The sequence below is a fragment of the Nerophis lumbriciformis genome, linkage group LG12, assembly GCF_033978685.3.
Source record: "Nerophis lumbriciformis linkage group LG12, RoL_Nlum_v2.1, whole genome shotgun sequence".
Lineage (NCBI taxonomy): Eukaryota > Metazoa > Chordata > Actinopteri > Syngnathiformes > Syngnathidae > Nerophis > Nerophis lumbriciformis.
The window spans coordinates 8,839,982-8,858,477 of NC_084559.2; the positions used below are offsets into that span (position 1 = coordinate 8,839,982).

Genomic DNA, 18,496 nt, shown 5'->3' on the forward strand with positions numbered 1-18,496 from the left:
AGCCACCAAACCAGATCCCCTCAACGCCTTGACTGCGCCTAAAAATTCTGTCCATAAAAGTTATGAACAGAATGGGTGACAAAGGGCAGCCTTGGCGGAGTCCAACCCTCACTGAAAACGTGTCCGACTTACTGCCGGCAATGCGGACCAAGCTCTGACACTGATCATACAGGGAGCGAACCGCCACAATCAGACAGTCCGATACCCCATACTCTCTGAGCACTCCCCACAGGACTTCCCGAGGGACACGGTCGAATGCCTTCTCCAAGTCCACAAAACACATGTAGACTGGTTGGGCAAACTCCCATGCACCCTCAAGGACCCTGCCCAGAGTATAGAGCTGGTCCACAGTTCCACGACCAGGACGAAAACCACACTGTTCCTCCTGAATCCGAGGTTCGACTATCCGGCGTAGCCTCCTCTCCAGTACACCTGAATAGACCTTACCGGGAAGGCTGAGGAGTGTGATCCCACGATAGTTAGAACACACCCTCCGGTTCCCCTTCTTAAAGAGAGGAACCACCACCCCGGTCTGCCAATCCAGAGGTACTGCCCCCGATGTCCACGCGATGCTGCAGAGTCTTGTCAACCAAGACAGCCCCACAGCTAGGTAACAATATGTGTAATTGTAATTGATTTATGATGACAGTGACAATATAGAAAGCAGCGATATCAAAACGAAGCAATGTCAGGTCACAGCCTGCGATGAGAACGCAATCTTCTTTTTATTCCTATAAAACAGGACACATCATTAGGAACACTGGGACCAGGCTACTCAGTGCGAGGCTTGTAACAAAAGCAGGTGTTGCTCTTCTGCAAATGCGTCTGTCAAGACTAGGACTGTGGCTTGGTTTGTTCTCCCGTGGTGCAAATGAACTGGACTGGTCAAGGCTTGAAGGTGGGTACATGATTTATTTAAACTATCAAAAAAGGAATAAACGAAAAGCGCGCGCACAGGGGCGGAGGTACAAAACTAGACTATAAACACAAAACTTGCACCTTGGCAGAAACTATGAACAATTAAACAAAACACTAACTGTGGCTTAATAAACAAAAACTTACTTGGCATGGAACCGGCATGAAAAAAAGAGTAGCAAGGGTCATCAGGGTGTGGAGAGTGTGCAGGAGCATAAATGCGGGGATGTCGTCAGGACGAACAACAGAAAATGAATGAACTTAAATACTATGGACATGATTAGTGAAAGCAGGTGCGTGACTCAAAAACGTGAAACAGGTGCGTGACGTGACAGGTGAAAACTAATGGTTGCTATGGTGACAAACAAGAGTGCACAATGAGTCCAAACGTGGAACAGGTGAAACTAATGGGTAATCATGCAAACAAGACAAGGGAGTGAAAAGCCAGAAACTAAACAAAACATGACTTAAAACAAAACATGATTACACAGACATGACAGCGTCAAGGCCACAGTTTTGCTTTATTGTGCATTAGACCGATGGTTTGTCTGCATTAATCCTTCAAATGAAGAGCTTATGGGCCCAAACAAAAAGCCCACTAAAGACAGTACCTGGTAGCTCTGGCGTACGCAGCCGTTGTAGAAGCAAAAGAGGTTGATGAGTTTATGCAGCAGCCGGCAGATGCTGACAGTGGGAATGTCCATGGAGCAGCCCAGAGCCTGCAAGAGCAACGTTACCTGTCAAAGCCTAAGACTTGGGACAAAAAAAACAATAAATACAGCCAGAGCAGCTCACTTACCCAAAAGAAATCATCTTGCATGTGGATGGCAAACTTATTGCGACGCAGCCTCACCAGGCGTGTGGGAGAAAAAGAAAGCTCGGAAATGCAGCGGCACACGCCAGCGAGCTGCCCGCACAGGAGCTCCTGCTTGTCCACCGCCGTCTGCCACAGACATACATCATCATCTTCATATACATCATCATCTTCATATACATCATCATCTTCATATACATCATCATCTTCATATACAGGAAGTTAGAGGCTTCCTATTATGATTTTTTATTTTTCAATTTTTAAAACACTTCATTTTGGTCTACATAACATGTAATGATGGTTCTTTCCTAGATCCTAGACCAGGGGTGCTCACACTTTTTCTGCAGGCGAGCTACTTTTCAATTGATCAAGTCGTGGGGATCTACCTCATTCATATATATCATTTATATTTACTTATTTATGAAATATATGTTTTTGTTAACAAGTTAAAGGTGTTTAATGATAATGCAAGCATGTTTAACACATATAGTTAATATTGTTAATAAATTAAAGGTGTTTAATGATAATACAAGTATGTTTAATACATATAGTTAATATTGTTAACAAGTTAAAGGTGGTTAAAAATAATACAAGCATGTTTAACACATATAGTTAATATTGTTAACAAGTTAAAGGTGTTTAAAGATAATACAAGCATGTTTAACACATATAGTTAATATTGTTAACAAGTTAAAGGTGTTTAAAGATAATACAAGCATGTTTAACACATATAGTTAATATTGTTAACAAGTTAAAGGTGTTTAATGATAATACAAGCATGTTTAACACATATAGTTAATATTGTTAATAAGTTAAAGGTGTTTAAAGATAATGCAAGCATGTTTAACACATATAGTTAATATTGTTAACAAGTTAAGGTGTTTAAAGATAATACAGGCATGTTTAATACATATAGTTAATATTGTTAACAAGTTAAAGGTGGTTAAAGATAATGCAAGCATGTTTAACACATATAGTTAATATTGTTAACAAGTTAAGGTGTTTAAAGATAATACAAGCATGTTTAACACATATAGTTAATATTGTTAATAAGTTAAAGGTGTTTAAAGATAATGCAAGCATGTTTAACACATATAGTTAATATTGTTAACAAGTTAAGGTGTTTAAAGATAATACAAGCATGTTTAACACATATAGTTAATATTGTTAAAAAGTTAAAGGTGTTTAATGATAATACAAGAATGTTTAACACATATAGTTAATATTGTTAATAAGTTAAAGGTGTTTAAAGATAATGCAAGCATGTTTAACACATATAGTTAATATTGTTAACAAGTTAAGGTGTTTAATGAATATACATGAATGTTTAACACATATAGTTAATATTGTTAATAAGTTAAAGGTGTTTAAAGATAATGCAAGCATGTTTAACACATATAGTTAATATTGTTAACAAGTTAAGGTGTTTAAAGATAATACAAGCATGTTTAACACATATAGTTAATATTGTTAATAAGTTAAAGGTGTTTAAAGATAATGCAAGCATGTTTAACACATATAGTTAATATTGTTAACAAGTTAAGGTGTTTAAAGATAATACAAGCATGTTTAACACATATAGTTAATATTGTTAATAAGTTAAAGGTGTTTAAAGATAATACAGGCATGTTTAACACATATAGATTCCTTTCTTTCATGAAGACAAGAATATAAGTTGGTGTATTACCTGATTCTGATGACTTGCATTGATAGGAATCAGACAGTGGTGCTAAAAACGTCCGCATTTTCGAATGGAGGAGAAAAAAGTCCTCCTTTCTGTCCAATACCACATGAAAGTGGTTGGTTTTTGGCATCTTATTTATCCAGCTTCCGTACTCCTTTGTATACACTTTACAAGAAATACATTGTCGGCAAACTCCGTAGCTTGCTAGCTTGTGCACGCTAGCTTCCTGAGACTCTTATTTTGTTAGCGCAACTGTGCAACTGTGCAGTCGGTCTTTGGAGTTTTGACAACAGGTACGGCACCAGAGTCTGTTGAAATAAAGTGTTTCTCGCCTTCCAGTCGGTAATTTTAATGAGCTGGCAGCAGCCAGCGTCATCTCAGAAGACCCTCGGGTGCCGTGAATGTCAATCAAGTGACGAAAGTGACGTCATAGTGAAGATTTATGATCGCTCATTTTTAGGACGATTTTTTTAATGCCTGGCTGGTGATCGACTGACACACCCTCCGAGATCGACCGGTAGCTCGCGATCGACGTAATGAGCACCCCTGTCCTAGAAGATACACCCCTCATAAATATCTGTTGTTTTCCCCATGGTCTGCACTCCCACTTTGTCTACTAATTTAACAATTCATTCCTTCACTCATGTTAATTTAACAATCCAGTAAGTGTACCTGCTAGACATCCACAGGAGCCGGTCACCCTGGTAGAGGGGTGCCAGATCTGACACCAGCAGCGAGAGCGATTGGGACCGAGAAAGCGACGATTACCCCATTAATTTGAGCCAGGATGAAAGATTCGTGCATGAGGAACGTGAGAGTGAAGGACTAGAGTGCAGTGCAGGACGCATCTTTTTTCGCTCTGACCGTAACTTAGGTACAAGGGCTCATTGGATTCCACACTCTCTTCCTATTGTGGATCACGGATTTGTATTTTAAACCACCTCGGATACTATATCCTCTTGAAAATGAGAGTCGAGAACGCAAAATGGACATTCACAGTGACTTGTATCTCCGCGACAATACATCGGTGAAGCACTTTAGCTACGGAGCTAACGTGATAGCATCGGGCTTAACTGCAGATAGAAACAAAAGAAATAAACCCCTGACTGGAAGGATAGACATAAAATCAACAATACTATTAAACCATGGACCTGGAACTACACGCTTAATGCTTTCCAGCCTGGCGAAGCTTAACAATGCTTTTGCTAACGACGCCATTGAATCTAACTTAGCTACGGAACTCGACAGAGCTATGATAAAAACATTAGCTCTCCACCTACGCCAACCCTCATCTGCTCATCAACACCGAGGCTCACCTGCGTTCCAGCGATCGACGGAGCGACGAAGGACTTCACCCGATCATCGATGCGGTCGGCGGCTAGCGTCTATAGCGCGTCTTCTATCCAAGTCAAAGTCCTCCTGGTCGTGTTGCTGTAGCCAGACGCTAATACACCGATCACATCTACAGCTTTCTTCTTTGCAGTCTCCATTGTTCATTAAACAAATTGCAAAAGATTCACCAACACAGATGTTCAGAATACTGTGGAATTTTGCGATGAAAACTGAGCTTTTTGTATTGGATACAATGGCGTCCCAATACTTCCGTTTCAACCATCGACGTCACGCGCATACGTCATCATACTTAGACGTTTTCAACCGGAAGTTTCGCAGGAAATTTAAAATTGCACTTTATAAGTTAACCCGGCCGTATGGGCATGTGTTGCAATGTTAAGATTTCATCATTGATATATAAACTATCAGACTGCGTGGTCGCTAGTAGTGGCTTTCAGTAGGCCTTTAAAGGCTATATAAGGAAAATGTGATTGATTAACTGATTAACTATCCAAACTCTACCGTCTTTAACAGTCGTTAAGCCTTTTTTTTTGAGTTGGAAAAGTCGCAAATTGGATCTCTGGTTTGTTACTTTTAATCAGAGGTGGGTAGTAACGCGCTACATTTACTCCGTTACATCTACTTGAGTAACTTTTGGGATGAATTGTACTTCTAAGAGTAGTTTTAATGCAACATACTTTTACTTTTACTTGAGTATATTTATAGAGAAGAAACGCTACTTTTACTCCGCTACTTTTATCTACATTCAGCTCGCTACTCGCTACTAATTTTTATCGATCTGTTAATGCACGCTTTGTTTGTTTTGGTCTGTCAGACAGACCTTCAAAGTGCCTGCCTTACTGGTGACGTTCACTCCGTTCCACCAATCAGATGCAGTCACTGGTGACGTTGGACCAATCAAACAGAGCCAGGCGGTCACATGACCTGACTTAAACAAGTTGAAAAACTTATTGGGGTGTTACCATTTAGTGGTCATTTGTACGGAATATGTACTGTACTGTGCAATCTACTAATAAAAGTTCCAATCAATCAAAAGTGTGAAGGAAAAAAGACCCTTTTCCATTTCAACCGTACATCCCGTCAAAAGCCTAAAGACTGACCGCACAGTTCCTGTCTTCACAATAAAAGTGCCGCTCCATCGCGCCTGCGCTTTCAAAACAAGAGTCTCCGAAAGCCGGCGCAAACAAGCTAGCAAGCTACGGAGTTTGCCGCCAATGTATTTCTTGTAAAGTGCATAAAAACGAATATGGAAGCTGGACAAATAAGATGCCAAAAACCAACCACTTTCATGTGGTATTAGACAGAAAGGAGGAACTTTTTTTCTCCTCCATTTGAAAACGTGGACGTTATCATCACTACTGTCTGATTACAATCAATGCAAGTCATCAGAATCAGGTAATACACCAACTTATATTCTTGTCTTCATGAAAGAAAGGAATCTATATGTGTTAAACATGCATGTATATTCATTAAAACACCTTTAACATGTAAACAAAAACGGCAAAATAAATAAATATAAATTATATACTGTATATATCAATGTATATGTATATATATATATATATATATATATATATATATATATATATATATATATATATATATATATATATATATATATATATATGATATGTGTGTGTATGTTACTCATCAGTTACTCAGTACTTGAGTAGTTTTTTCACAACATACTTTTTACTTTTACTCAAGTAAATATTTGGGTGACTACTCCTTACTTTTACTTGAGTAATAAATCTCTAAAGTAACAGTACTCTTACTTGAGTACAATTTCTGGCTACTCTACCCACCTCTGCTTTTAATGAAAGACTGTATTCCTTTTAAATAAGGTTGGAGGATTCCCCCTATAGGTACTAGTTACATCCATGTGATGTTACTGACACCTAGTGACCAGTCACTGTACTACATCAACATTTTCGGCCTCCGAAGCCATTTCCATTTCCAGTCCAGAGCGGATACTTTGACAATAGAATTTCAAAGTGAAAATATTTCATAGCAAGTCACCAAAGTAAATACAATAACACATTTTTTTAAAGCGTATCTGATTAAATGTTTTATCTTCCATCTTCTTCCGCTTATCCGAGGTCGGGTCGCGGGGGCAGCAGCTTAAGCAGAGAAGCCCAGACTTCCCTCTCCCCAGCCACTTGGTCCAGCCCCTCCCGGGGGACCCTGAGGCGTTCCCAGGCCAGCCGGGAGACATAGTCTTCCCAACGTGTCCTGGGTCTTCCCCGTGGCCTCCTACCGGTCGGACGTGCCCGAAACACCTCCCTAGGGAGGCGTTCGGGTGGCATCCTGACCAGATGCCCGAACCACCTCATCTGGCTCCTCTCCATGTGGAGGAGCAGCGGCTTTACTTTGAGCTCCCCCCGGATGACAGAGCTTCTCACCCTATCTCTAAGGGAGAGACCCGCCACTCGGTGGAGGAAACAGCTCCAATCGGTCGCCTCGACAATAGAGGTACGGAACATCGTCCACTCGGACTCAATGTCCATCACCTCCCTCGTGACATGTTCAAAGTTCTTCCGGAGGTGGGAATTGAAACTCTCTCTGACAGGAGACTCTGCCAGACGTTCCCAGCAAACCCTCACAATGCGTTTGGGCCTGCCAGGTCTGTCCGGCATCCTCCCCCACCATCGCAGCCAACTCACCACCAGGTGGTGATCGGTAGAAAGCTCCGCCCCTCTCTTCACCCGAGTGTCCAAAACATGAGACCGCAAATCCGATGACACAACTGCAAAGTCGATCATGGAACTGCGGCCTAGGGCGTCCTGGTGCCAAGTGCACATATGGACACCCTTATGTTTGAACATGGTGTTCATTATGGACAATCTGTGACGAGCACAAAAGTCCAATAACAGAACACCACTCGGGTTCAGATCCGGGCGCCCATTCTTCCCAATCACACCTCTCCAGGTTTCACTGTCGCTGCCAACATGAGCGTTGAAGTCCCCCAGTAGAACGAGGGAATCACCCGGGGGAGCACTCTCAAGTACTCCCTCGAGTGAATCCAAAAAGGGTGGGTACTCTGAGCTGCTGTTTGGTGCGTAAGCACAAACAACTCTACGTGTTTTGATTGATTGATTGAGACTTTTATTAGTAGGTTGCACAGTGAAGTACATATTCCGTACAATTGACCACTAAATGGTAACACCCCAATAAGTTTTTCAACTTGTTTAAGTCGGGGTCCACTTAAATTGATTCATGATACAGATATATACTATCAGATATATACTATCATCATAATACAGTCATCACACAAGATAATCACATTGAATTATTGACATTATTTATAATCCAGGGTGTGGAGGGGGGCGCCGGATGTAAGTGTCAAAAAGAGTTTGATATGAGAATAAATCTAAAGTTAAAATATAGGGTAGAAATGCACCCATTTGCAGGAAATGTAGTCTTGATTTTCAAAAAGTTCTTTCAAGGCTTGCATGTCTACATTAAAACATTCTTCTTCATACTGCATTAATATATGCTACTTTTAAACTTTCATGCAGAGAAGGAAATCACAACTAAAAAAATCACTAATTTTTTCATACGGTGTTGATGTGGAAATTTTTGCCTCGGCATTTTGATGGTGTGGACGTGTGGCAACGAATGGAGATAAGCGTCTCGACAGACGTCACAATATTTGAACAATGATGACGAAAACTGTTTTCTCTGTCGTGTCCGTGTGTCGAAAATTGTTATGCGCTTATTTTTTTATTTGATTTTGTGCGTGGCATAGATTTGCTATGCGCAGAGGACGCTTAAACAGTGCGCGATTGCACAGGCGCGCACCTTAGAGGGAGCGTTGCTCGCACGGCTGCGCTAGCATCACAGCTAACGTTAGCCATGCTGCTACCTCTCTGCTCGGGGAGGACGTATACGTATGTGACGTGTGTCGTGACAGTATGTGACGTGTGTAAGAAGGTGCGCTTGCTGTCTGTGAGAGGGAGACACAGGAAAGAGTGAGAAGATGCCTGTAGTGTAATGCCAGCAGCTAAAAGCAACTGCGTGAGACTCCACAGACCTGTGGATGTGTTGAAGGTGTGCTGGAAAATGCGGAACGGAAATTACAGAGCAGCAAAAAAGTGGAATGTATTATTTAAATCGGTGCGTTAGAAAACACGGACCGGAGTTTTTTTTTTAAACTGGATCTGGATCGGCATTTTCCCATGCCTTGCCGATACGCAATTTTTGGCAAAAATCGGCAGCCGATCCGATCCAAATATCGGATCGGGACATCCCTCGCTGTCATACTATATATGAAAGTTATAAAATTCTGGCGACTGAGCTCCCGTTTCTTTTACAGTAAATTATAGCTTTTAAAAAAATGCATAGGCAAATATAAACTGTACATGTATACATATATATTCATTTAATATTCACAGTTACAAGCGGTCCTCTGAGGGCAACCTTAACTGCGGTGTGGCCCTAAAAAAACCCGATAGTTTGACACGTCTGCATTTGTGGAAGTTGAGTAAAGTTGAGTAGCAGTCAAACCTCTTCAGGATAGAAGTAGCAGATGCCTTCTTTAGTCGGGTCACCTTCTCCTCTCACCTTGGAGCCATCGTATAGAAAAAAATAATGACACCTGCAATGAAATTAAAGACCATTAACCTTGGATAGGTACAAAACATAGGCTTGGTTTTTTTCGCTCCCGTTGAAGACAGATTTGAGTCATTTGAAGCACTCACCATTATGGTATGATTTGCTTTAATTCATTTACTAATTCTTTACCATGATCTGAAAGATTGGACATATTAACTAAACAATCATCAGGATTAAAACAAAAAATGCTTCAAGAAACCAATGGTTGTAAAAGTTCTAAATATAGTAGAAACATTGTACTTTACATATACATGTGTGTGTATATATGTGATATATACAGTGGGGCAAAAAAGTATTTAGTCAGCCACCGATTGTGCAAGTTCTCCCACTTAAAATGATGACAGAGGTCTGTAATTTTCATCATAGGTACACTTCAACTGTGAGAGACAGAATGTGGAAAAAAAAATCCAGGAATTCACATTGTAGGATTTTTAAAGAATTTATTTGTAAATTATGGTGGAAAATAAGTATTTGGTCACTTCAAACAAGGAAGATCTCTGGCTCTCACAGACCTGTAACTTCTTCTTTAAGAAGCTCTTCTGTCCTCCACTTGTTACCTGTATTAATGGCACCTGTTTGAACTCCTTATCTGTATAAAAGACACCTGTCCACAGCCTCAAACAGTCAGACTCCAAACTCCACTATGGCCAAGACCAAAGAGCTGTCAAAGGACACCAGGAAAATAATTGTAGACCTGCACCAGACTGTGAAGAGTGAATCTACAATAGGCAAGCAGCTTGGTGTGAAAAAAATCAACTGTGGGAGCAATTATCAGAAAATGGAAGACATACAAGACCACTGATAATCTCCCTCGATCTGGGGCTCCACGCAAGATCTCATCCTGTGGGGTCAAAATGATCATGAGAACGGTGAGCAAAAATCCCAGAACCACACGGGGGGACCTGGTGAATGACCTGCAGAGAGCTGGGACCAAAGTAACAAAGGTTACCATCAGTAACACACTACGCCGACAGGGAATCAAATCCTGCAGTGCCAGACGTGTCCCCCTGCTTAAGCCAGTGCATGTCCAGGCCCGTCTGAAGTTTGCCAGAGAGCACATGGATGATACAGCAGAGGATTGGGAGAATGTCATGTGGTCAGATGAAACCAAAATAGAACTTTTTGGTATAAACTCAACTCGTCGTGTTTGGAGGAAGAAGAATACTGAGTTGCATCCCAAGAACACCATACCTACTGTGAAGCATGGGGGTGGAAACATCATGCTTTGGGGCTGTTTTTCTGCTAAGGGGACAGGCCGACTGATCCGTGTTATGGAAAGAATGAATGAGGCCATGTATCGTGAGATTTTGAGCCAAAACCTCCTTCTATCAGAGAGAGCTTTGAAGATGAAACGTGGCTGGGTCTTCCAGCATGACAATGATCCCAAACACACCGCCCGGGCAACGAAGGAGTGGCTCCGTAAGAAGCATTTGAAAGTCCTGGAGTGGACTAGCCAGTCTCCAGACCTCAACCCCATAGAAAATCTGTGGAGGGAGTTGAAAGTCTGTGTTGCTCGGCGACAGCCCCAAAACATCACTGCTCTCGAGAAGATCTGCATGGAGGAATGGGCCAAAATACCAGCTACTGTGTGTGCAAACCTGGTAAAGACCTATAGTAATCGTTTGACCTCTGTTATTGCCAACAAAGGTTATATTACAAAGTATTGAGTTGAATTTGTGTTATTGACCAAATACTTATTTTCCACCATAATTTACAAATAAATTCTTTAAAAATCCTACAATGTGAATTCCTGGATTTTTTTTTCACATTCTGTCTCTCACAGTTGAAGTGTACCTATGATGAAAATTACACACCTCTGTCATCATTTTAAGTGGGAGAACTTGCACAATTGGTGGCTGACTAAATACTTTTTTGCCCCACTGTATATACAAGTGTATGTGTGTGTGTGTGTGTGTGTGTGTGTGTGTGTGTGTGTGTGTGTGTGTGTGTGTGTGTGTGTGTGCGTGTGTGTGTGAGTGATATATATGTACTGTATGTACAGTACAAGCCAAAAGTTTGGACACACCTCATTTCAATGTGTTTTCTTTATTTTCATGACTATTTACATTGTAGATTGTCACATCAAAACTATGACACCTTTGAAGTAAAAACCATTTCAGGTGACTACCTCTTGAAGCTCATGGAGAGAATGCCAAGAGTGTACAAAAGAGTAATCAAAGCAAAGGGTGGCTCTTTTGAAGAAACTAGAATATATATGTTGAGGATATGTTTTCAGTTATTTCACCTGTTTGTGTCAAGTACATAACTCCACATGTGTTCATTCTTTTAGGGATAGTATCATCTTTGCATCATTAATAGCTGCTAGAAGGATTTTTATTGGAGTGGAAATCACAGTTTGGCCCCAAGGACTCCCTATGGCTTAAGGACCTCATGTTTTTCTTACATTTAGAGAAAATGTAATATAATCTAAGTGACGTCATTTCCTGTGATGTCCCACAGGGCATTTCCTGTGGGACGGGATTCGAATAAAGAACCGACTCTTTTTCTTTACTATAGTGGCCTTGATAACGGGAACCGGTTCTCAAAAAGGGATTTGAGTCCATGGAATCGGTTCTTTTCTTATCGAACAACCGGGAGAACCGGTTTTGAACATCACCCCTAACGAGGACTAGACCTCCTTCACACATAATGTTACAGTGGCCCTAAATATGACACAGACTAAAACCTTTGCCTTGTTTTTTGATGAATACTTGGGCTTGGTACGCTACTGTGTTTTATTGTGGGTCATTATGGTGCTACTTGGAGAGCCAAATTTTTCCTGAGGTGGAACTTAGTGAAGAACCTCTGGCTTACACAATATCAGTGTTTGGTGGTGTTGAGGAAAAAGGAGCTACTTTCAATATTGTGTTGTGTACAATATTGTGTTGTGTACAATATTGTGTTCTGTACAATATTGTGTTGTGTACAATATTGTGTTGTGTACAATAGTGTGTTGTGTAGAATGGTGTTGTGTACAATATTGTGTTGTGTACAATAGTGTGTTGTGTACAATATTGTGTTGTGTACAATAGTGTGTTGTGTACAATATTGTGTTGTGTACAATAGTGTTGTGTACAATATTGTGTTCTGTACAATATTGTGTTGTGTACAATAGCGTGTTGTGTAGAATGGTGTTTAGTACAATATTGTGTTGTGTACAATAGTGTTGTGTACAATATTGTGTTGTGTACAATATAGTGTTGTGTACAATATAGTGTTGTGTACAATATTGTGTTGTGTACAATAGTGTTGTGTACAATATAGTGTTGTGTACAATATTGTGTTCTGTACAATATTGTGTTCTGTACAATATTGTGTTGTGTACAATATTGTGTTGTGTACAATAGTGTTGTGTACAATATTGTGTACAATAGTGTTGTGTACAATATTGTGTTGTGTACAATATTGTGTTGTGTACAATAGTGTGTTGTGTAGAATGGTGTTGTGTACAATATTGTGTTGTGTACAATATTGTGTTCTGTACAATATTGTGTTGTGTACAATATTGTGTTGTGTACAATAGTGTTGTGTACAATATTGTGTTGTGTACAATATTGTGTTGTGTACAATATTGTGCTGTGTACAATAGTGTTGTGTACAATATAGTGTTGTGTACAATATTGTGTTGTGTACAATATAGTGTTGTGTACAATAGTGTCGTGTACAATATAGTGTTGTGTACAATATTGTGTTGTGTACAATAGTGTTGTGTACAATATTGTGTTGTGTACAATATTGTGTTGTGTAGAATGGTGTTGTGTACAATATTGTGTTGTGTACAATATTGTGTTGTGTACAATATTGTGTTGTGTACAATAGTGTTGTGTACAATATTGTGTTCTGTACAATATTGTGTTGTGTACAATAGCGTGTTGTGTAGAATGGTGTTGTGTACAATATTGTGTTGTGTACAATATTGTGTTGTGTACAATAGGGTGTTGTGTAGAATGGTGTTTAGTACAATATTGTGTAGTGTACAATAGTGTTGTGTACAATATTGTGTTGTGTACAATATTGTGTTGTGTACAATAGTGTTGTGTACAATATAGTTTTGTGTACAATATTGTGTTGTATACAATATTGTGTTGTGTACAATATAGTGTTGTGTACAATATTGTGTTGTGTACAATACAGTGTTGTGTACAATAGTGTCGTGTACAATATAGTGTTGTGTACAATATTGTGTTGTGTACAATATTGTGTTGTGTACAATATTGTGTTGTGTAGAATGGTGTTGTGTACAATATTGTGTTGTGTACAATATTGTGTTCTGTACAATATTGTGTTGTGTACAATAGTGTTGTGTACAATATTGTGTTCTGTACAATATTGTGTTGTGTACAATAGCGTGTTGTGTAGAATGGTGTTGTGTACAATATTGTGTTGTGTACAATATTGTGTTGTGTACAATAGGGTGTTGTGTAGAATGGTGTTTAGTACAATATTGTGTAGTGTACAATAGTGTTGTGTACAATATTGTGTTGTGTACAATATTGTGTTGTGTACAATAGTGTTGTGTACAATATTGTGTTGTGTACAATATAATGTTGTGTACAATATTGTGTTGTGTACAATAGTGTTGTGTACAATATAGTTTTGTGTACAATATTGTGTTGTATACAATATTGTGTTGTGTACAAGTGTCGTGTACAATATAGTGTTGTGTACAATATTGTGTTGTGTACAATAGTGTTGTGTACAATATTGTGTTGTGTACAATAGTGTTGTGTACAATATAGTGTTGTGTACAATATAGTGTTGTGTACAATATAGTGTTGTGTACAATATTGTGTTGTGTACAATAGTGTCGTGTACAATATAGTGTTGTGTACAATATTGTGTCGTGTACAATATAGTGTTGTGTACAATATAGTGTTGTGTACAATATAGTGTGGTGCACAATATAGTGTGGTGTACAATATAGTGTTGTGTACAATATAGTGTTGTGTACAATATAGTGTTGTGTACAATATAGTGTAGTGCACAATATAGTGTTGTGTACAATATAGTGTTGTGTACAATATAGTGTTGTGTACAATATCGTGTTGTGTACAATATCGTGTTGTGTACAATATCGTGTTGTGTACAATATAGTGTTGTGTACAGTAGAATTGTGTGACTAGTACAAGAGACAGTAGTGAGGTATGTGAAAGTGTTCCAGTAGAAAGGTTGTGTCTGGGACTAAAGAAAAGGAAATGAAAGGTCTTACTTACCCTTTCGAGTCAGACGGAATAAAGTCGGCCATTGTCCAAAAAGAGTTTTTTAGAAGTCATCAAGAGTTGTCCGCCACCGGTGATGACGTCACAGCTTCGCCGTCACGTCAAGTTACAAACTTAGGAAAAATAAAAATGAAAAACCCACACGAAACATGGCAGGCGAAAATGGTGTAACGTCATCGCCAACTCCGGTGTGTAAGTTTAGGTCGTATGCGTCAAAGTGTTCGTTAACGACAAGATAATCATCATCACACACCGGAGGAATGTAGGACGGTCACACGCAGCGCAGTCATGTGAAGAAGGGACGGCGAGCCAAGAGGGTCAAGCTACTGCTGAGTTCACGGACATCACGGAATTTTGAAAGACATACTCATAATGTTTTATTTATTTATATATATATATATATATATATATATATATATATATATATATATATATATATATATATATTATATATATATATATATTTTTTTTTTTTTAATATATATATACACTAAGAGCTGAACTACGACATTACTATGTGCCCTAAACGGAATTTTAGGTGACGTCATTTCTGTGTCCATAGAAATGACCAATCACGGAAGGGAATCCCTCGTCTAAGAATAAAGAAATATCTTAGAAATATTGAAGTGGACAATGGGAGTGTATATTTTGACAATAAACTACAAAATAACACAAAACAAACAAACAATATTGGCAATGAATCAAAAATAAATGTTTCCTTTTCTTTCCAATTCATTAATTAGGCAACTAATTTGAAACTGGTGTGGGTGGCTCTATATCAGTGGTTCTCAAACTTTTTTTGTCATCCCCCACTTTGGACAAGGGGGAGTTTTCAAGCCCCACCTGCCCCCATCGCCCCAACAGAGCGCTAATGCCAAGCTTTAACATTTTCAAATTTATTGAACATCAAGTTGTATACATTCAAACTCAATAACATAAAATAACATCAAGTTCAATAATAAATAAAATAACTGTGCAGCTGTGGTATAACTTGCATCAAGTTCAATAATAAATAAAATAACTTGCATCAAGTTCAATAATAAATCAAAAAAAGTGTTATAACTTGCATCACGTTCAATAATAAAAAAAAAAAACTGTTATAACTTGCATCACGTTCAATAATAAATCCAAAAAAGTGTTATAACTTGCATCACGTTCAGTAATAAATCAAAAAAGTGTTATAACTTGCATCAAGTTCAATAAGAAATCAAATAAAAGTGTTATAACTTGCATCAAGTTCAATAATAAATCAAAAAAAGTGTTATAACTTGCATCAAGTTCAATAATAAAAAAAAGTGTTATAACTTGCATCACGTTCAATAATAAATCAAAAAAGTGTTATAACTTGCATCAAGTTCAATAATAAATCCAATAACTTGCATCAAGTTCGATAATAAATCAAAAAAAGTGTTATAACTTGCATCAAGTTCAATAATAAATCAAAAAAAGTGTTATAACTTGCATCAAGTTCAATAATAAATCAAATAACTTGCATCAAGTTCAATAATAAATACAATAAAAGTGCCACTTTGCAATCTTTGCAAAAAAAAAAGGAGGAGCTATGCATTTGGCAAGACAGGGCAAGTGACAGCACTTTGCCCCTGGAGAGCCACCTTGCTTCACTGTGAAACAGCACGGCTGTATGATCAGCTCCCATTTCCTCACACAGTGCAGAGAACAGTCGCGCTTTCAGTGGTCGTGTTTTGATCAAATTTACCGCGCTCACAACATCTGTTAAAACCTCATTGAGTTCGGGGCTGAGCTGCCTTGACGCGAGTGCTTCCCGGTGAATGACACAGTGTGTGCCCGTCACATTTTTGTTTCTCTGCAGGCGCTGGCTCTGGCTCTCGACGACCTTTGAGGTGCGAGTCACAAATGTATATATTTGTGTAATTGTGATCCACACATTAGCCTGCTACCCATCCGCGCGAAAGTTTGTTCCGCTTAGCCCCGCCCCCATTAGTTACTGTTGCTATGTCTGTCAAACTTTCGCTCGTACCGAGAAATATAAAGCCTACAGTAAAAATAAGTACCGGTAATTTCCATTTATTTATATAGCGGATTTCACAGACAGAATCACAAAGTGATTTACAGTGTGTATAGAAAATGAAAGCATAGTAAAAAAAATAATCTAAGAATATAATTAAAAAAAAATTTTTTAAGTGAAATTTCCTCCCGTTCCTCGCGCCCCACCTGTCATGTCTCTATTCCCCACCAGTGGGGCGCGCCCCACACTTTGAGAAACGCTGCTCTATATGTACTAGCCCACTGCAGAAATCAACATGGAATGGAAAAGAAAAGCAAACTGGCGAGAGGAGGAGACCTATAAGGGCCTTTATTGTTTCCATAACAATTCTGCTTACTGATGGTTGTGATGGCCCCAAATCATCAGCGTTACACTGTTGCATTTCCCCAGTAGCGAAATATCAAAGCATTGTGATGACCTTTCGTTCTGCTGTGAAAGCTCTGCTGTGTGATGTTGCCCTAAATCCATGCTCCCATGAAAGCAAGGTCCATGGAGACATGGATGACAGAGTCTGGTGTGGATGAACTTGACTGGCCTGCACAGAGTCCTGACCTGAACCTGATAGAACACCTTTGGGATGAATTAGCACAGAGACTATGAGAGCCAGGATTGAATAAATGAACATCGGATGGTTAAGTTGCAAAACGTAAGGTTTCAAACAGTCCAGAAAGTGATGCGCAAAAAAGAAAAGAGTCGGAGTGCAGTATGAACCAAGTCTGAAATATTCAAATCCTTGCCTCAGTCCGAAAAGAAAGAGATGAATGTGATGCATGATGTAAACATGCGAGCACACTAACATTTCAATAGTCACATTCACCTCCGCTTCTTATCTAATACTTCAACTTCCTTTTACAACTTCCTCATTTTAAGAGCCCGATAGGCCATTTCTTGATCGCTCTTCTCAATCTCCTTTCTGAGGTGGGAGCAGTATAAAGGGTTTTTTCATCTTCAGCCTAAAATGCAATCAACACCTCAGGATCTGGTGTCTGTGTTTACTAACAAAGGAGCCGCAGTCGACTCGAGTGTCTTAACATGAAGACATTCTCACTTCTTTTTTTTTTGTCGAGCACAAAGAAAAGAACATTTTAGTTAAATTAGGGCTGCAACTAACGATTAATTTCATAATCGATTAATCTGTTGATTATTACTTTGATTAATCGATTAATAACCGGATACAAGAGACAAACTACATTTCTATCCTTTACAGTATTGTATTGAAAATAAACAGCATATTGGCACCATACTTATTTTGATTATTGTTTCTCAGCTGTTTGTACATGTTGCAGGTTAAAAATAAAGGTTTATAAAAAAAATATATAAATATATCTATACCTATATATATATATATATATATATATATATAAAAAATAAAATAAATAATAATAATTGCCTCTGTGCATGCGCATAGCGTAGATCCAACGAATCGATGACTAAATTAATCGCCAACTATATTTATACTCGATTTAATCGATTAGTTGTTGCAGCCCTAAGTTAAATGTAAGTTGTGTCTTGGATCAAAGATCCCGTCTACTCATACTTGCCAACCTTGAGACCTCACTATTCTTGATTTATTTTAAATTGCCTTTCAAATGTCTATTCTTGGTGTTGGCTTTTATCAAATACATTTCCCCCAATAATGCGACTTAGATGTTGTTTTCCTTCTTTATTATGCATTTTCGGCCGGTGCGACTTATACTCCGGAGCCACTTATACTCCGAAAAATACGGTAGCCTGCCGAGAAACCCGATGAACATTTCCAAGCATCTACATGCACTTCACCCAAAATGTAAGCATTTTTCAAACCTTAAAATCCAAGCATTTTCAAGGTTTTTAAGCACCCGTAGGAACCCTGGAAGAAGCAAGAGACCAAA

At 38.9% G+C, this 18,496-nt stretch overlaps 1 protein-coding gene across 2 annotated transcripts in view; it reads right to left on the reverse strand.

The window, feature by feature from the left end:
• The window catches only part of hps4 (HPS4 biogenesis of lysosomal organelles complex 3 subunit 2), a 58,383-nt gene extending 43,396 nt beyond the window's left edge, over nt 1-14,987 (reverse strand). For both annotated transcript variants that reach the window (XM_061985870.2, XM_061985869.2), the window contains exons 1-4: nt 14,594-14,987; nt 9,273-9,363; nt 1,715-1,858; nt 1,527-1,634 (exon numbers count right to left, since the gene is read on the reverse strand). In XM_061985870.2, the coding sequence (XP_061841854.2) occupies nt 1,527-1,634; nt 1,715-1,858; nt 9,273-9,363; nt 14,594-14,625 (375 nt within the window). In that variant the 5' untranslated portion in view covers nt 14,626-14,987. The remainder of the gene's footprint in view (nt 1-1,526; nt 1,635-1,714; nt 1,859-9,272; nt 9,364-14,593) is intronic.
• Nucleotides 14,988-18,496: the final 3,509 nt, after the last annotated feature.